Genomic DNA, 20417 nt, shown 5'->3' with positions numbered 1-20417 from the left:
CAGGTTATGTCGTGAGACGGAACACCATGTAAATAAATACAAAGAATATAAATTTTGAATCAGAATTCTTAACATGAACTCTGAATATATAATCTGAAGCCCTAAGAAAGTACTGAATTGTGATTCTCAAACTTTCGAACTTTTTAATAAGATTTCAATTCAATAAAAATATTCATTTTTACACTTCGATTTCCAGATTCTTAAATCTTCAATCTTATGTTTATTATTTTCTTAGAACAGGAGCCTCAATTTTCTGTCATCGAACTAATCAAATCACAAACAAAAGGCTTACTTTTTAAAAGTATTTTATTATTAATTTCTGGAACGACAATAGCGTCTTTCACCTATAAGAAAGTTTTCTGTTTTGCAATGAGTGCATAAAATTTGAAACCTTACAACATTTGTAGATGATTGCCGTTGTTTTTTGCTCCCACGATAGAGAAGTTTTGTAGAAAGTATGTGTGTGTAGATAATAATTATAATATTTATACGTATATAATATAAATAAACGACTCGGTTCACTTAATTTGTTTGTTTTTTTGAAAAATGTTTTCACTTTCGAATTGGCTTTTGAAGATTGATTGTTCTGCATAATTTCTCTTCGGCGACCTGCGAAGAATCCGCTTAATAGTCCAATGGCTTTAGAGTTGATTGTATCCCTATGTCCAGAAATTTCCCCTATCTTTTAGCTAGGCGTTTTTTTCTTTTTCTTAATGATTCTCTACCTAAGACTCCTCACGCTACACAACTGCACTAGATGTTCCAATACTCGCGCACGCACACACCCAATAATTATTAGTATTTAAAGAAGAATAATTGAATTGACTTGAGTTTTACTACTGTTTGCCTATTTGGGGAACGAAGAACAGTGTGGGCTTATTGCTGATCGGATGGCGAATTGTTGCCATTATTATCATTGCCATTGTTGTTGTTGTTATTGCTGTTGTGATGACTGTTGTTGGTGGACAGTTTTAGGTCCTGCATTTGGGTGGCACTTCGGAGCACGTCCATCCAGCTGAAATAAAATGATGTTGAAATGTGTAAATTTTTAAGTTAGGATCCAACTTTGTTTAATTTTACCGTTGATAGGTGTGTTCCGATTCTGCCCGGAAGAAATAGGTATGATTTTTGAAGGACAGCTTGAAGACGTACTCCTTTTGAACCGCATCTTGGATGCCGGGCGGGCCCACCGAGTAGCCAAGCAACGGTAAGCTGGCCAGTGAAGCGTCGTCAGAGTAGCTCTTGTAGAAGTACAGACAGAACGAGGTCAGCACCACCCATAGCTTTTGCCAGCCGGAGCTGTTCTTGAACTTGCGCAGCAGATAGCCGGATATTTGGTTCTGTAGGGGGAAGGACAAACGATAAAAAAAGGTAAAATGTTGGTAACAAATTTTGAAATTTAAGATGCAAAGTATCAAATGGAAAGGCTGACGACCAATTTACTCTCTGGAGCCACCATCAGAAATACTCAATTTTAGTTTAATGTGTAGTTGAACAAAAACTTAGATTTAAATTTTCCTGAATTTTGTAATCATTTATAATAAATGTTATTTTTGTATTTTTTTTTCCACTTTGTCATATCTGTATTTTTTTTTCATTTTTTTAGTTTTTGTAACTTTTGTTATTTTTATCATTTTAAATTTCATTTCTTTCATTTTTGTCGTTTTTTTACATTTTTATCATTTTGTTAACCTTGTCTTTTTTTTCATTCTTCATTATTTTCTATCATTAATGTAATTTTGTTCTTTCCATTTTTGTTGATTTTTCATTACTGTTCTTTTTTCCGTTTTTATCTTTTTTTTCTTTTGTCATTTTTTATTTATTTTTTTACTTTTGTCATTTCAGTCACTTCTACCATTTTTTTTATGTCCATATTCCCATATTCTCAGCATTGAAGGCAATTTATGTCATCTTTTCACGTTGATTCTCAAACATTCACTACCTGGATCGGTTTTAAAATTCCCAAGAAAACAATGAACTCTCTGGAGCCACCATTAGGAAAACTCAGTTACTTAAAACAAATATCGATACTCACTCGTCCCGCGCGCAAATGATCATCGAGACAAATCGTAACGCCCCGATGCCAGCACACGTGCAGGGCTGTGTTGTTCCGCGAACTCGGCGGCTTCGGTGGCGGAGCGATGATCGAGCTGTTGTTGAGGCCACACGTTTCCAAGTTTTCCTCGGAAGATGCTGATAAAAAAAGTATAATTTAATATTATCTTGATATGATATGCAAGTCATAAGTCACTTACTGCAATACTTGACAGAGACCATCGGCAGCGCGGTCTGCGGCTTGTGTTTAACGTTGGCCGCAGCCTTCATCAGCTCCTCTAGCCACAGGGTCTTCTCAGCCGTGGTGCCGGCACTGACTGTGAGGGCTCGCTGACCCCCAAATATCACAAACGCGTTATGTTCGGCATTTTCAGTGAGGAGCGCCCGCACCGGAACGTGCCCAAGAACCTTGAAGGTTTGAGTGATGGGCGATTTGAACGCGTACAGCAATATGTCCGAAAAGAGGAAGAACATTCGTTGCTGTAGTCCCCGTTTGGAATGTTTCAGAAGACAGCCCTGCCGGATGAGCTTCCGATCGGCCAGCACCAGGGTATCGAACCCGACGAGATCCCGCTGGATCTCGCACAGAAGGGTATAGTTTTCGGACGAGGCCAGCTCGCGGCGAACCACTTCCGTAGTACGGGATAGCATCATCAGCGTGCCGTGGCAATCGGTTCGATCGAAATGATCCTCGCCGTAATGTTCTAGCAGCAGTTCTAGCAGCAGCTGGTAGTGCAACAAACGATGCATCGGCTTCAGGACGAAATAACAGATGGGGAGGTAGCACACCTTTTGCTGTTCGAAGTCCCGATAAGTTTGCTGGAAGTGTTCGTCGTTCTCGTAGAGATCATTCAATCGCTGGAGAATCTCTCGGTGACTTTCAACGTACTCATCGTATATCTGTTTGGTTGAACTAAATTTAATAAAATACCAAGGCGAAATTGATTCGATTCGAAAATTTGATACGTACCGGAAGAACGACCATGTTCTTCAGCATCACATCCCCGATACGATGGGTTTCGTGCCCACCGCGACCTTCCCACAACAGTATTCGATGTTCCAGATCGCGTAAGAATACACTGTGATGTTCAAGCATCGAATCTAAATATTGAAACAGCGGTTGAAGGTTCTCCACATCCTCTGGGGCCAACTCTTCTCGGAACCACTGGAAGTTTGAAAAAAAAACCATTTATAAAAATCAATGCGAAGAATCGTTTCACGCGCAACTTACCGTATTGAGCACATCTAGATCCTTCTTGTAGGTTCGTTCGGTCATCAGCAATTCCTTTGCCAAGAAGTACGCCCTATCGGTTGGCCACTTTTTCTTCTTGATTTCCTCATCGATCGATCGGAGAGTTCCAGAGCCTCCATTCATCCCATTATTTGAAAGAGGACCCGGTTGATTCTGATATGTCGGATACGAGGGAGGAGCGCCATGATTGTTGTTGATCACATTTTCATCCACCGTGTGTAATCCATTGCCATTATTGCCATTGCTGTTCACTTGATTCAGCCCATTTCGGGCCCGAGCCTCGGCACCGGCCAAATCGTACGTTCCACCGACCTCGCTACCTCGGGATAAACTGTTGCTGTTTGATCGATCCGATCCGGGGCCAGTTGCCGCTGATGGACCCAAAGCCAGTTCGTAGCGGTTTGGCGATTGGACGAACTCGCTTCGCCGGTCCAGCGATACGTTGCCGTTGATTCCGTGATAGTCGTCTGTTGGGTGGTGTGGAAAGAAAGTCTATGAGTGCGGGGCAAAAACAATAGTTTCATCTAACAATCATGCACGACATTTTAAGAAAAAAAGTAACAAATAGAAAAAATCTGAAAAATAGATGGAATAAAACTGGAAACATGTTGGGGATCCTGATTACAAAATTTAATATACAAAATATAGAATTCAGGATAAACCCCGAAGTCAGATGATTGAGATTTGAATCCTAAATTCGGCATCTCGAGAATGATATTGAAAACCAAAAACTGAGTTCTAATCGCATTCTTAATACTATATCCAGAATACTTTTGAAAAAAAAAAAAGGAAACCGGTTGAATATACAAATTTAATGAATTTTTAAACCATTAAGGTCAAAAATATATAAGTATCAGAAAAAATATATAAAGAATTAAACAAACTTAGCGAGGGTGATAACATTAAACATGCATTTAAATTGTGAACTTACTTTTTGAGAGCTGCCATAGAAACGAAAATTCTCGCAGACTTCGTCTTTTAGACAACTTTTTACTCCGATACTTTAAACTCGTTGTTAAATTTCAGGAAAATCAACCCGAAATTATAGGTGAACTTTTTGTTATATGGAAATATTCGATCGTTCCAGAACGACCCGGAATTACAGGAAGAATAATTGAAAGGAAAATTCTACCCACATTTTTTTCCTCTTTCCTTTCCTTTTTTTTAATTGAACATGACTTCCTACCCAAAATTAATCAAAATTTTAAATTAAAGTTGCCGGGAAAATCCTCCGAATTCGAATAAAAAAGTAAGAGTAATTTCCACGTGTTGAAATAAATCTATCATCGTAATTTGAAACTTTAGGAAATAGAACAGGTGAAAATAATGATGGTCGTCAGTCTCCTTTCTAAGCATGAAATACTTGGGCCCTAGAGACAAGCACAAGACACAAGATGTTTGTTCGAATCCCACTTGGGACTTTCGATGACTGAATGTTTCAGCCAATATCCCTCACAGGGTTAAATTAAAAAGTTATTTTCAACTTCAAATATATAACTTTTTTGCACCAAGAAATTTTCCCGAAGTTGGAATATCGCAATTTCGAGTTGTCTAAATGGTTTAGCTATAGCTGCATGAAATCTTAGGGTCTTTAAAGTCTGCTTCATTTAACACTAGAAAGACCGCACCAGTCAAAATGACTGGTTGGACACTTTGTTTGTTGAATATCTTTTGCATACTTCGCTTTAAAAATTCGCAAAAAATACGACTTTTCATGAATTTTGAATCTCTACAAAACTGTGTATTTTTTATTTCACTAGCACTTTTAATAAGCGAGAAAAATTTCGCCATGGACACTCGGACCGTGACCAGTCAAAATGACTGGTAAAATTCAAAACCCTGTAACTTAAACAAGATAATTTTTTTTCGCTTGCTTTTGGTTTCATTTGCAAGCTACATTCAAGACAATGAGTCCTAGTTGATTTATGGTGGGCAGAAGTGTGTCATTCGTTATGAAATTATTGATTTTCGATGCGAAGTCGTGATGATTTGAAGAAAAAGTTCTCGGATTGGCCGCTGTGTGGCGCTTCAAGCACTTGACTCCCAATTTTTTTGGTCTGTTTTGTTGCTCAATTATAATCGAACTTCCTGTCAAAATTTGGCGAAATTTCATCAAAATTTGTAAAAGTTATGTTAGATTTAATACATGTCCATTCGAGTAATCGAGTAGTTTTAGGTGATAAATATGTTTTATACTAAACTAGAATGAGTAAAATTATTATGAATTGAGTACTTATTTATTCAAATTCAAAGACATCAGCTATGAAACTGAATAATTAAAATGATATTTCAACATGGGTGCACAATATATTCTTATATGTTGGTTATCCACCATGGGTGCACGGATTCACCGCAGTTTCTACCCAAGTATGCATTCTTAGATTATTAGGCTCGACAAATTTCCAATGCAAGTTTACTTCCAGGTATTCCGGCACCCGTGTATATACCTGGCCAGCTGGCAACTGATTAAACATTCTTATTATAAAAGGAACCTGTCGGCAACTCATGGGGTTTGAACCCAAGAATTTTCTTGCCGATACAAGGAATCGAACCCAGTATGCCCGGCATACCAAAACCAGTCTCGCGCCAGCCTATCTGATCTCATCGGATGCGGATATTTCAACATGGGTGCACGGAATGGCTGCAAATTCTCCGTTGTAAATTATATAGAGTGAAATAGTTTCCAAATTGCTTCAAAACACAACATATTTTTGAGTTAGATATGATAGATATTTGAAATGCAATATTTGTCAATCGAAAAACTTTTAAGGAAAAACAAATCAACGTGTACATTTGACAATGTTGATTCATCACTCACTCGGTCCATGGTAACCGTTTTCCAATTTCTTGGATGTTGATCAGATCTTATCAGATAGATGTACGATTGCAAAAACCTGTTTTGAAATAATTAATAAATAAATTTATTATTTCAAGATAAAATTGAAATATTTCTTTTCCAGGAATGAAAAAACGGAACTTTAAATAAAAATCGTTATTTAAATCATTATGTCTCAACATGAAAGACATGGTTTCGACTTTGGTTTGATTTGTAAAAATGCTTTTTAAAAATTTGCAAAAAGTCCAATATTTGATTAAAACGCGGTGAATCCGTACACCCATAGTATATAACACAAATTTTTATTTGAATCTATAAAAGTCTTTATTCTTTACCTTTAGCATACAAAAAAATTGATTTTGGATGAATAGCGGTGAATCCGTGCCCCCCGTGGTAATTGCTCTACTTATAGAAAAAAAATATGCTTCAAAACCTACAAAATCAGGTATAATTTATAAGCAACGTGTTGAAAAATTTCAGAGCGATGGATGCTAGAAAATATCTACTAAAACAGAATTGAAGTGAAACCGTGCACCCATGGTCAATGTCTATAGTCATCTAACATGATTTTATAATTTGATTGATAATGTGTTTTGATTTTTTGATAATTATTGAAATATTCATTTTATGACATACACGCATTCGTCAACTATGCCAAAATGAGGTGATTCCGTGCACCCATGGTGAAAAAATATTTCCATTTTATAACAAAAATGATATCGAATAAATAACAAAACAATTTCAAAAGAAAAAAGAATTTAAAATGTTATGATATAAAAAATTTCCCCCTTTACCAGTCATTTTGACTGGTCGCGGTCCGAATAGGTATATTCAATTTGCCGGTCCTTCTAGTGTTAATATTGGAACAAATTCGTTTGCTCATTGTGGCGCTCCTAGTGGACGGATTTGGAAACTTTTTTCACCCACGTGTCGGGAAATTCATTACCTTTCACCATGTATTTATGTCATAACACCAAACGATAGCATTTTGTAAACAACCGCCATGGAAGCCGAACGGAGAGATCAAATTGTGCACAGTTTTCTTACGAGTACGAGTACGAGAATTTCTTCGAAACAGCAATGAATAATTTTTTTAATTTTTTTTTTATGAAAGAGTAAAGAAAATGCTACATTTGTATGAAAAACAAATTATGAATTCGTTAATAAATGACTGAACTACACGCAATTGTTTGTGTTCCAATATTAAATGAAGCAGACTTTACATCCGTCGAACTTGGTCAGCACTTGGTCGTACAGCTTTCGAGCACGGATTCTGGCCACATTGTTCTGCTTCAGCGTCCGATTTGGCTGTTTGCTGGCTCGGAATGACCTTATTCCTTCCCGGAGACGAATTCGTCGCACCGTACTGTGAGTGGCCTGGAACTTATTGGCCAAATCGCGGTCTGAAAGATTGGGATTCCTCTTGACGGCCTTGATGACTTTCCCACGCAGTTTCCGGTCGACAGTTCCACTCCGACGCTTCGAATGCGGCTTCCGAGCCGTCGTCAATGTTTCCTTGTACTGCTGGATAACACGCCATACGGTATTTCTGGGCATTTTAAGCTGTTTAGCTAGCTTCGATGTCGACAACAATGGATTTTCAAGAAAACTGTGCACAATTTGATCTCTCCGTTCGGCTTCCATGGCGGTTGTTTACAAAATGCTATCGTTTGGTGTTATGACATAAATACATGGTGAAAGGTAATGAATTTCCCGACAACGTGAGTGAAAAAAGTTTCCAAATCCGTCCACTAGGAGCGCCACAATGAGCAATAGAATTTGTTCCAACATTAAATGAAGCAGACTTTATTAGGAGAGAAGAAAACTAAGTTGTTTGGCATTTTGAGCTTGAGCTCATCTAAAACTCACGCGTGGACACGAGGCTAGACAAAGGTCTAGCCTGTGGACCTTAGGTTGACTTGCCCCGCCACTAGAAATGCCGGTTGATCTAATGGAAGGAGTTCACGAGGAGATTCAGAAGCTTTCCAGAGTTACGGAGCACCCCAGTTCCCGAACAGCTAGATCTCTCCGGAGAGCAATCATTTCCATCGTCCGGAGTGCGAGGTTTGGACTCACAGTCACAAGAGCTCCAGAGGATTCTAAGGGCATCTGTATTCGTGGTCTATTATTGGGTCTAATTTATACAAGAATTGAACCAAAGAAATTAGATCCGATCCAATGAAAATACTGGCAACTGCACTCGTGTTCCATTAACTGTCAAACGGTTTAGAACTGTGTCAAATTGGATCCAAATCTTATCAGTTTTGGATCAATCCTTATACCAGCCCTAAAAAAAGTCGGGTTGAAACTGGTATAATAGATCACCAGTGCGGTTGCTCGGGTCGGAATTTGGGTCTAAACCGGCTGTTTGGACCACGGATACAGGTGCTCTAAGGGCGCCAGAGAGCTCTGAAGAGAATAGGAGTTTCAAGGCGATTCGAAATCAAAGTAGTCCGGGCTTCTGACTTGACGTGAAAAATTTAACGCTCCGCGTGTTTTGAAATTTTTCAAGAACATAATGAACATAATGAGAATGCATTCCGGAAGAGAAGCTATCGCAAGCCTAAAGCTTTTGAGAATGTAAAGTTTTTTCGGGAAAACGAAATAACAAGTGACATTTTACTTGGTATGAATTTACCAAGACGCCAAGAAATACTCAGTGTTTGCTAAGTTCTGGAGTAAAGAAAAACTGGAGAGTGTTCTTAAAGAGTTGCCGCGTAGATTGTATTTTTAATACGATGACGGCGCTAGGACCCAGGTTACAATAACGGAAGCAGCCCAGTTGTACCGGTACGTCCGAATTTTTTGTTTTTATTTTAAAATACAGAATTGCGATATTTACAAGGAATTCAGGAAGTTTGGAACGAATTATTAGTTGATCCGAGAGAAATCTAGTCATGATACCGGTTTCCGAAATTTGATCGAGTGTGCGAGGTGTACATATGGAGATTCGCAAGTCTCCATATCAATCATCTCCAGACAAGAGTGTACTACGATGGATTGCAGTCCAAATGCTTTAGATGTGGAGCGACAGATCGCTCATTCACGGTTAAAGGGCGAACACAAAATTATTGCGAAACATTCAACAGGGGCATAACTTTTTACCATTGGGTGAAAATCAACCAAATTTTGCACACTTTCTCATTGATGTGTATTGTTTACATGCTGTCAAACCCTTTCGATTCAACGAAAATGGAGGTGATCCAGCGCAATTCAAGAGAACAAATTCTTTCCAAACCCCTTGAATTTCCTGACCTGTCGTACCGGCACTTGGAAAAATTGTTGAACATTCAACCATCTCCACAGTGTTGAAGCGGTTCTAGGAGCGGTTGACGTTGGACCACGGCAAAGGAGCTGGAAGAAAACCAGGACTGGAGAAAGGTGAAGCAGATGATTAAAGCAAATCCCAACGTCTCAAGCCGTTATTTGGCTAAACAAATCGGCATTTCGCAGAGCTATGTTTAGAATTCAAAGAAGAGAGCTGGACTACATACATACAAGGTACAGAACATCCCAAACCGCGATGAGCGGCAACAATCGACGGCTGAAATTCGGGCACGAAAGCTCTACGAGAAGATGCTGACAAAATCTGGCTGCTGTGTGATGGACAACGAAACGTATATTAAAGCCGGGATTGGAGGTTTTTACCGACAAGAGCAAGTTCGATGCGGAAGACAAATTCAAGAAGAAGAAAATGTCGAAGTTCGCCTCCAAATATCTCGTTTGGCAGGCCATCTGTTCTTGCGGACTGAGTAGTGAGCCTTTCGTGACAAAGGGCGCAGAAAATGGCGAAATCTACAAGTCTGAGTGCCTCGAGAAGCGCTTTTTACCGTTCTTGCAGCAGCACGACGAATCTCCACTATTTTGGCCAGATTTGGCATCATGCCACTATTCTAAAAGTGTCCTGGACTGGTATGAGGACAATTCTGTCCATTTTATTTCAAAGGACATGAACCCACCAAACTGTCCGGAGCTGCGTCCGATTGAGCAGTACTGGGCAATAACGAAGCGCGAACTTCGGAAGAGCAAGAAGAGTCAAAGACGAGAAGGACATGTTAGAGAAATGAGAAAAAACTGAGAAACTGGTACCGGATGATACTGTAAAGACTTTGATGGAGGGCATCAAGCGAAAATGCGGTCAATTTCATCGATCGATTAACTTTTCTTTTGATTTTTGAAGTAAATATATGTTTAAAACTAACCTCAAATTGTGGTTTGATTCTAAACATCATAAGAAAATTGGCATAACATTTCATATCGCAATAATTTCGTGGACAAAAATGAAAAAAATGACAAAAATGACCGAAATTGCAAAAACTTGTTCAAAAATGTTGATTATTTGAACTCATTGCGGAGAAATACAAGATATCTCGTAACTAGTTTTCCACGAGCAAAAATAACGCTTGAGTTGTATATTTAACCACCAAAACACATCTACAAAATCAATCGCAGGAAAATTTACGTGTTTATGTACATCTGCAAATTGAATCGTTGGTTGAATCATATACTTAGAAGTGAGATTTTTAAAAATGTAACGCGTTCATTGTTGGGTTCTTTATCTGAATTGGAACCCCACTTTCAACTTAAAAATAAATAAAACACCGGTGTTGATTTAAAGATTTCGAAATACTGCAAAGTTCTTAAATTTGCTATTTATTTGATATTTACCATTCCATTGACACTTTCGTTTTGTTATACTGTTCTCTGTTTGCTTTCCATTTATTTTCCATCTGCCGCTGAGTGGCTCTCCATTGTTTTCTGTTTCTTCTCTCACCATTTTCTGTTTGATTTATGCTAAAGTTATTTCTGTTTTTTTTTTTTTGTTTTGTTTTATTTCTTCATTTGTCGATTCTACTTGAGTTGAGTGGTTCCTGTTTGTTTGCTTGTTTGTTAGTAAGTTTCGGTTCGGTTCGGGATTTCTTGTTTTGAAAGTTTCTTTTTGATTTTGGTTACGACTAATGGAGATTTTTCTTTAATTACTCGTGTCTCTAGCAGAACGACTATTTATTAAGTGTAGATGTATTCGGATTGGACAAGTTTAAGAAAGAGATGAAATGGATGATATCTTCGGTTTCGACATAGGGTATTCTTATTTCAGCTGTTCAATCTGTTTGCTGTATTCTTCACGGTCCATCAGCCGTTCTTCGTATGCAAGTATTTATGTGTCTCGTCTGCCAACAAACTTAGAATCATCATCATCTTAGAATCTGTTCGTAATTAGATATCGGTAAACATTTGCCTTCAATAAACAACATTGCTATTTTTTCTCATAAAGTATATCTGTTTCTCTCGCTTTGTTCTTTTGGTAATAGTAATTTGTAATGAATATTTATTATTTTATATTACTTGTCGATATCACTCGATTAAATTATCTCAAAAGATAAAAGTGGTTTATAAAACATTGTTACAATTTTCTGCATTATCGATTAGTATAAATATTTTGTTTGATTCGTTTTGAATGATTAAATACATTTGAAATAAACTTCAGAATTTAGGAAGTATAACATTAGAGTGCAAAGGGAAGATCAGACTGGTACGTTGATTGAAAAATTTTGGTAGGGATTTACAAAACCTACTTCCATGTGGCTCTAACGGATTGTATGAGATTCAGGTAAATGAGACTTTTATGTAGTTATTGGCACAATTAAATTTGACACTTTGGCGATGCCTGCTTCATAGGGATTGTACATAAGTTGAGATAAATCAGTTTATGTAATATAAACAGTTATACTTTCAATATATGAGTTTAAATGTAATTTACTTTTAAACTAAACGTTCCAGCTATTCAACTGTAGACTGGATCCTTTCAACTATTCTCGAATCAACCAAAGCTCTAAAGCGGAAAACATGCTTCATTCAACAACAACAATCACATAAAGGGACAATTGATTTAATCTTTCTTGATCTTGTATGCATTTTCATAAAGTTCTCATACCGGTTCTCTACTCATGTTCTATTTCTTTTTTTTTCTTTGTTTGACCGTTTTGAATCATTTCACACTATTCTACGCACCTCTTAAATGCATTTTAGTACCTTTTTATCTATAAAGTAACATTTTTACTGCTAATAATTTTCTTGACTTTTTTTTCTTCTTATTCTTTTGGCTTAATATAGTGCGTATGATAATGTAATGAGAATAATATAACAATTATTTAGCAAAATGGTCATCTTATATAGATTTCTGTTCATTGTGTTTCCTATTCGCGCAGCTAGTCGACAGTACGGGTTGGTTTATAATTTTTATGTTTCTCACAATTATAACACCTTTTTCGCAAAATTATTACCAACAACAAAATTGAGCAGTTTCGTCGTTTCCAGCCAACAAACAAACAATTGCAGTTTCGATAATTCGGCGGTGGTTTCGTGAGCTTCTTTTGAGTGCAAACAAATCAATTGGCATCACTGCTGTTTTTTTTTTTTCAAATAATATTTCTCTTCAAATTTACCAACATAATATTAGAACTGTAGCTAAATTGTGATTTTCAAAATAAAGCTTCGATTCGTAAATTAAAATCATTTACCGTGTTGCCCTACGTGATTACAAAAAAATTATAAGTCTCCTAATTAAACAAAATAGCTCATACTGTTTGTCCGTATTCGTTCTCAATCAAACGCAAAGTATGAATATAAACTTAAAACCACTGCACCTCATTGACTACCCTAGGGGTTTTGTTTTTTTTTTTTTTGTTTGCTTTAGAATTACGCACTAGAGAGGATTCCACCTGACTTCTTGCTACTGTACTTGTTTTTGGTAGTGTATATTGTTAAACTTTGATTAGACTGAAGTAACAGCTATTATAATGTGTGTATGTATAATATCATCCATGAATAACTGCTATCTCATATTTTTATTTTCTTAATAAAATAATCTTCAACCTTCTTTCGACGTATATAGACCGTTATGTTGTTTTTAAAATTTATCCTTTAACCACAGCTGCTTCCATCGACACAAGCGCGTGGTGGTTCCTCGTTGACAGCCAATGACGTTTAGTATAAAATCTCTCCAGCGGATTTCAACATCGGAGCGCTTCGAAGCCCTCCATACTCTCTCTTAATTCATCGTTTTGTGTTCGATTGAAATATGCGTATCACTATGATTTCGATTTGGTTTCGTTTAGCACATACATTGTCGTCAGTCTTGTGACTATCGCCTACTTAGTTCCGCTTAGATAGCGTTGTCTTCAATTTCATCTTCATCATCGTTAAACCCTTCGCCTTCGATGAAAATGGGTGGCGGTAGAGTTTTCAGATCAAATCCGGACGCTTCGGCACCCTTGTCTGACTCGCCACCACCGTAAGCACCGGCATTGTGCTCCATGGCCACGTATCGGTGCCGATCGTGTTCCATACGTCGAGCATACGAACACGCTGACGATGATTCGTTTTCGTAATCGGACAAAAAGTCCGGATACGGTATCTCGACGTTCTTCTGGTAACGAGAGCTACCACCCAACGATCGCTGATAAGCCGCAGCGAAACTATCCTCACTGGAGTAGCAAACATCATCCGACAGTCCGGCCTTCGTCTCGGAACAACTTCCACTCTCTGGTGTGTACTGTACGCCCTGATACTCGGCATCTCCTTCATCTCGCTTGCTCTGACGCTTCTTCTGCCGTATCGGCTTCATCGGAGGTGAAGGAGTGTCCGATTTGTACATACTAGGATTGGTAATGTGACCCAACCGATCGTACCGAGGGAAGCCCATTTCGTCAACGTTCTCAGTCATATCCAAACCTTCAAACTTGTTCGAGTATGATGCGCTCGGATAAACGCCGCCTCCGTTCTTGCTGCCTGGATCATCATCAGCCCGATACGTCTCGTCTTCGTAATCCTCCGGCAGCTGCTCCAACTCTTCCTCAAAGTCAGGATACCTGTGATATTGCTGTTGATGATGTTCCACGTAATCCGACCCTCCTGACTCCATCTCCGGGAAATACCCTTCCGAACACTCAGAGCTTTCTTGATGCTCTAGAGGCCTATTATCGAATCGACTCTTCTTCAACGGAACCGTTCGCTTTTTCCGGTACCCACGAGACCTCAACTTCGGATCGTGCTGTCTCAAATCCAACGAACTGTCCGTATCATTACCACTCGGTGGACTCTTGGGAACGACACTTCGTGGAAGCGAAGTTTTGCGGGGTGGTTTCGCCACTGGCGGTTGCTGCGATGGCTGTATTGGAGGCGATTCTGAGCTCAAGCTGCTCGAATAGTACGGTGAACAGCGAACCAACTTCTCCGGCCGAGGGAACATTGGCGACGAATTGTCAGTGCTACCGGTTGCCTCACTGCTGTGGGTAGTTGTCGAAGAACTTCCCAGATTTTCTTCAACTATTTTGTTCAAATCAGATGAAACCAGATGCTCGTGGAACGATTGGCTTGCTCGCATCTTTGACGATTGGTACTCTCTGATCTGTGACTTTGACAGTGTCTTATCATCGTAGCTGTGATGTTTGACTAATGGTTTATCCACCAACGGGACCGTAGCTGAAGAGGGTAACGAATCACCTCTAGGAGGTTTCGACGGAGGAGCACTCGTTGGTAGCTCCTGGCTTTGATACCTTTCTGTCAGTTTCTCCTGTTGATTGTACAACTTCTCTGAAAATGGTTCGGCCTCTGAGCAGTCCTGGCTTGCATAGCGTTGTGACATCATTTCCAGCGTTCGGCGTTTGTTTGAGCTGGTAGAAGGTTCTGGTTCCGGTTCACGCGGTCGAGATGGCTGCGGCAAAGGTTGCTGCTGTATTGGAGTTTGCTGTATTGTTCGCTTAGGGGATTTCTCAATCATATCAACTATTTTTGGTGGGATTCTTGTTGGTGGTTGCATATACTTGGGAATAAGGTCAGGAGGTGGTGGTTTCACTTCCACCTCGAAAGGAATCAGTTCTGGGGGAGGAGCCACTGGTGGTAATACTTTGGGTTTCATGTGGACCGAAGGAATGATTCGTTTGTCATCCATCGGGCTTTTCTTCACCATTTTCGGTTGTTTCAAGGGGACATATTCAAACGTGGTCCTTGTCAGAGGTCTATCACCCTTAGATTCGATGTGTTTCAAAGCTTCTGCTTGAGCTATTAAAGTATTGCTACTACTAGTAGACCATTCCGTTATTGTTTGAGCCATTTCAGTTAAAGTTAACGTAGTGTCATCACTCTTTGTACCGGAGGAAAATTTATCGGTGTCCGAATTACTGAACTGTTCATACTTGGGCCCATCCGATATATTTTCCAACGAAAACCGCTTGTTATTATTACTCGACAAACTCATACTCTTCTCGTCCAAGCTTTCCGTAGATTTGTGGATAGAGCTAACGCTGCTTTTGGTGTGATTGGACTTTTCGCTTTTTGCGTTACCCGAATGATTCGACACTGCCGAGAGACTATCGGAGCCGGAAAGATTCGCATACTGTCGCACCGTATTGGTACCGGTAGACCACTCTGAGATGCTAAGACCAATCGAAGTATCCTCCGAGTGAGAGCTGTGGGTACACCGTTTTTGTTGCAAACCCATTTTGACCGTACCATCCAAGTCAGTTCCGAAGGAGCTCGTTTCTTCCTCGGAGTGACTAGAATGGCTACATTTCTTGCACGATTCATTGCTAAGTCTTCGAGGTTCGAGATTTCGTCGGACCGTGTCTTCCATGTAGGTTGCGCAGGACGTTGAAAGCATATCGTCGATCGAAGTATCCGAATTATTCGAACTACGTGAAAACTTTTGCTGCAAAGAGATATCTGACAGTGGCTTGCTATCGTCCGGAGATATTTCGATTTTGACCGTTCCTGGTCCGAAAACCTCGTCATTTAGGAAGAAATCATCGTCGGTGATCGGACTGAGGTTTTGAGGTGATTTCGTTGGTTGAGATATAATGACACGATCCGGATTGGTATCCTTCAGAATACCTGGCCCAGTGAAGGTTTTTTGACTAGAGCAAGCCTCAAAGGTACCTCTCAAGCAGCTTGTTGGGCCCAGTGCTTTACTGAGACAAGTGGCATCCTGATACGCTTCATAGGTGACTGGTTCGTTAGAAGCTGACATCAAATATGCTGTATTCTCGTATGGCACAACCATAGAAATGCCTGGTGACGAAGTTACGCCATTCTTACTGGAACTTGGTGTTACGCCGTAGTCACGTTTAGGAGGCTCGGGCGCTTCATCTGGAACCTCGGCGTAGTCTGGGTCGGAATCATCATCCCCGGTTGGTTCTGTGTATGATTCCACCATCACCTGAGTTGGATGTTGAGGTTCGCAAACGCGGAAAGTCTGCACATTTTCCACAATCGGTGTTTCCAACATGCTGGATGGTGGAGTCGGCCATGTTTCCGATTCTTGAGATTGTCCGATGGTTGAAGATCCAGCCCATTGATGTCGATTCGAGTATGATTTTTCTAGTTGAGATGGTGTTAAGTTTGAATCGTACTTCTCAACCGGAGTGTTATCGTACGGAATTTCTGGCAGCGGCCAATCTTCTGAATCTTGGCTTCCACCAGCGGACAAGCACTGGAGATTAGGTTTCTCTTCCAGTTTTGATTCAATACTTGTCGGATGTGCCACTTTGAATCGTCCATTCTTTACAACGTTATTCTGATATAGTTCCGATAATCGTTCTGCTGCTGCAGAATCACATGGGATATCAGGCATTTCAGCGGATGTTCTTCGATCAGCATCCGAAATGTAAGCTTGATTAGAATTGGAATGCAAATCAGAACTCAAACTGGCATGCTGTTCACTGGATATAGCTGATTCGTCATGAACGCTCAAATCTTCTAGGCTCGACTTTTCGGCTTCGTTTTCCTCCGCACTAGATTTTTCTGAATTGGTACTGCGCTCAGATATGCGGGAGAGTGTGCGCCCAATTCCGAAGGACGTTCCATATCCCAGCACATCTACAGGATTCATTCCGATGCCAAGAGTTGAAGTCATTTCCGGATAGCCAAAGGTAGTTGGGAAGTCGTTCAACTCATCTTGGAAATCTGAATCACTCTCCTTCTGCTCATCTGGCGATGATTCTTTCTGGTCCGGAGCAGTTACTCGCTGCAGTTCAATAGTCTCCGTTGCTATATCAAAGCTCTCATAGCTCTCTTGATCCGGAGGTATCCAGTTCTCTTCAACACTAGAACTGCCAGAGCTTTCAATTGGAAAAGGTTTCCATGTTGAGAGAGACTCCTTTTGCACAACATCACCTTTGCGCTGTGCTGCTCCCAAGGATCCCGAGCTGCTCTCGGTCTCGAAGGAACCGAGAGATCCTTTCGACTCCAAACTTGATTTTGATTCCAAAGAACTTCTATCGCCGTCAGCACTCAGCAGCTTCAACGTTCCGGTTTTCAACTCGGCTGTTGTCTGTGCTTGCTGTTTTTCATTTGGCTGAGCAGTCCTACAAACTTTCTTGTGTATTAACGTTGTACGAACAGGTTTGATAACCTTTGGCTTCTGCATCACTCCATTATCGGAACTGGATTCACTCTCGTCGCGCTGAAGAATTCTGGAGATGCGATCCTCTACCGTATCGACATCCAATTCAGATCCTGATCCCAGATCTACCGGGTATTGTTTCTCAAGTGTTGGTGATACTTTCTTACCTGGACTCTTCGTATCTTCGGCTCCTTCCATTCTTAGCATTGCTTCACGAAGCTCGTGACATTTGATGTGTTCCATTGAATCCATATCCTGTGATATTCCTAAAGGTCGAGCGATTGAACAACTTACACTTGATTCTTCATCCAGGGATCCTTTGCCACGAGGGGTACTAGAATCTTGTCGCACTGGGCTCATTTCGTTTTCGCGACTCGATCCGGTATCGGAGCTACGAGACCGTTCGATTGAAAGTCGTAAGAAGTCGCCTCGACGCTGAGACGCATGTTTGTTTTCAGTATCAAGATTCACGTCCTCTTTTGTTGGTGATTTAGCAATTCGTTTTTTCTCGGGAATTTGAGGAAGGGGCCGATCAAAAGGCTTAACGTCCACCGAAGGAGTGACCGTTTTCTTCGTTTGGATAATAGTGATATCTGAGGTTGATACTTCGGATTCGGGCATTGTGATGTCTTTGATATCGTCGAAAGTGGCTTGTGTTTCCACTTTCCGGGCGCTATCGTACTCTTCTAGTTCTTGCTGTTCGAGACCATCAGTCCCAGTAAACTCTTCACTCGCGATGGTCACCCAAGAAGTCGTTTCATCACTTCGACTTCTTTCCAATGCAAGTTTAGTCATAACTTCTCGTTTTTCTTTACCGGGCACCTCGTCCAACTCTTCTTCCAAAGAGGGTTCCTCGTACTCAATAGTCGGTACTCGACATGGAACGTACGGTTCCTTCTCGTCTGGTTTCATTTCACTGACTTCGGTTAACGATTCTTCGCTTCCAGCTTTCGACGGTTTCCTCTCTTCGTTGTCTGTCAGAGTGCTCGTGGAATCAAAAGTTCTTTCTTCGGATCGTCGTTTCAACAAATCCAACGTTCTTCTCTCAGAAATTATATCCTGCATATCAATCTCACCTGTAAACTCGTCTGGCTGAGACTGCGACCTTCTTTCGATGGCAGGGGTCTTATCTTTACTCAAATTATTATCAAGGCTTTTACCCTTGTCGAATCTTGAACGATCCTCGATCGACTTGCTATCACTGTCGGTAGATTTTCTTCCTCTAGGGCGTTCTTGATCCGGAGATTCAACTTTACGTGGATGGACATCCACCTTCACCACCTCTTGCTTCTTACTGCTGCCCTCTGAATCAGGCGAAGTTGCGTCACCAAAGTTGTCTATATAATTCTGATCCAAACTCCGTGTTTTGTACTCAATGCCCAGATATTGTGGTTCGGTTTTCTTCTCCAAGCTTTTCGATTTCCCTTCAATCTTTTTGTGGACGACCGATCCTTCTATCTTTTGCTTCAATTCTTGGCTCTTCGACAACTTCGTAGGAGACTTGATCACCAGGCTGCTGCTATCGTCGGCATTACCATACTCCGATCGATCCGAATGATCCTCAAATGACTTGGCGCGATCATCGAAGCTGCGACTGGCCTTATCAAGCTTTTCCACGCTTTTCTGGTCCTCGAAACTTCGACTTATCTTGGCTAAGCTGCTGTCCAGTTTTCCCGGTGCTTTTGCTATGAACACCAAATCTTCGGCTTTGGATTTAACTTCAGCATCGATTATTATTTTATCTCCTTCGGTTTTCACCGAAATCTTATCTTCCGGAGCGGGGAATTGTGGAAGCTGATCCTTCACCGGACTCAACAGATTAATCGTCTGCTTCATCGCTGACTCGTACAGCTTCTGTTGTCGTTCCTTACGGCGAGCTCTTTCCAGTTCACTCTCTTCAAAGGACTTTTTCTCTTTGCTCCCTTGTCTTCGAAGTTCCATTTTCTCCAGTGATTTTGACTTTTCTTTGGCGCTTCCCTTTTTACCGAGCGCTTCCTGACTCTTGGTCCGAAGTATATCATTCGGTGAAGTTTTTTTCACTTCATCCGATGCCCTCCGTTTGGGCTGTGGAATTTTCTCCGTTCCCTTAGGGCTAGTCGATTTGCACTTCTGTTTGATAGCCGTTGCTCCACCCGTCGGTGTCTGTGTTCCACTGTCTGTTTTCTGTCGCTTTCCGGTACTCTCCACGCTACTAGCTCGACTTATTGCTGGTGACGTTTTGATTGAACTGTTACCGGAACTGAAAGGCTCAAACTTGTATTTGGGGATTTCAAGAATCAACTGATTTCCACTCTTCAACTTGGTTTTAGTTTTGCGTTTTTCTTTTATTTTCACGCCTTGTAGTTCAATTTTTTCAATGTACTTCAGTCGATCCAGCAGTTCTAGTTCGTCTTCTTCGATCATCACCATTTTGGCTTCCTCATCTACGGTCGACGTTTGTCGCGATGACTTTGAATCGGTAACGACGATTGCTTCTGCACACGAGTGAACCGATTCGTCTTGTTCCTCCTCGATGGTTTGCTCTTTTTTCTGCAATGGTTTCACTTCCAGCACTTCGGCTTCTTCGTCGTACCCGACAGTATCGTCTTTCGATGAGAAAGCATTCATTGGTGGAAGTTTGTGTAGCGAAATGACAGGAGTGTCAAGACTTTTAGCTCGACGACCGGATGTTGGTGAATCTTGCGTAGCTTTCTGCCTTTGCAAAGCTGCGAACGCTGAACCTTCACTGAGGTTAAGCCTAGCGTGAGCAAATAGTATCGGTGCATGCCCCTTTGATCGCATCACTATCGATGAATCGATCATCTCTTCAATAAGTTTTGTTCGAGAGGGAGACATTTTTGAGTCTCCCTTACCGGTGCTGGCCGATAAGTCTT

At 40.6% G+C, this 20417-nt stretch overlaps 2 protein-coding genes across 2 annotated transcripts; both read right to left on the bottom strand.

The window, feature by feature from the left end:
* Positions 1 to 288: 288 nt before the first annotated feature.
* Positions 289 to 8252, bottom strand: LOC129760846 (FERM, ARHGEF and pleckstrin domain-containing protein 2-like). The gene is made up of 7 exons (XM_055758520.1): positions 8220 to 8252; positions 3287 to 3799; positions 3026 to 3220; positions 2256 to 2955; positions 2036 to 2193; positions 1081 to 1340; positions 289 to 1015 (listed from the first exon to the last, which is right to left on the bottom strand). Exons 1-7 carry the CDS (start codon positions 8250 to 8252, stop codon positions 877 to 879), a joined length of 1998 nt encoding a protein of 665 aa, XP_055614495.1. The 3' UTR covers positions 289 to 876.
* A 2498-nt stretch (positions 8253 to 10750) lies between these two features.
* On the bottom strand, positions 10751 to 20412 carry LOC129760845 (uncharacterized; the record flags this gene model as incomplete). The annotated part of the gene is made up of 1 exon (XM_055758519.1): positions 10751 to 20412. A coding segment is annotated over one exon (7104 nt), but the record flags the coding sequence as incomplete, so codon positions are not given.
* Positions 20413 to 20417: the final 5 nt, after the last annotated feature.

Source organism: Uranotaenia lowii, unplaced genomic scaffold (genome assembly GCF_029784155.1).
Source record: "Uranotaenia lowii strain MFRU-FL unplaced genomic scaffold, ASM2978415v1 HiC_scaffold_789, whole genome shotgun sequence".
Taxonomy (NCBI): Eukaryota; Metazoa; Arthropoda; class Insecta; order Diptera; family Culicidae; genus Uranotaenia; species Uranotaenia lowii.
The sequence above is the reverse complement of the archived record's forward strand: the minus strand, read 5'-3'. Positions and strand labels throughout refer to the sequence as shown.

Coding starts and splice junctions, on each gene's coding strand:
- LOC129760846 (XM_055758520.1), bottom strand. CDS start 8,252: ATGCCCTTAGAATCCTCTGGAGCTCTTGTGACT. Junction 3,221..3,286: donor ATCTAGATGTGCTCAATACG/GTAAGTTGCGCG, acceptor TCAAACTTCCAG/TGGTTCCGAGAAGAGTTGGC. Junction 1,341..2,035: donor ATCATTTGCGCGCGGGACGA/GTGAGTATCGAT, acceptor TTCCCCCTACAG/AACCAAATATCCGGCTATCT.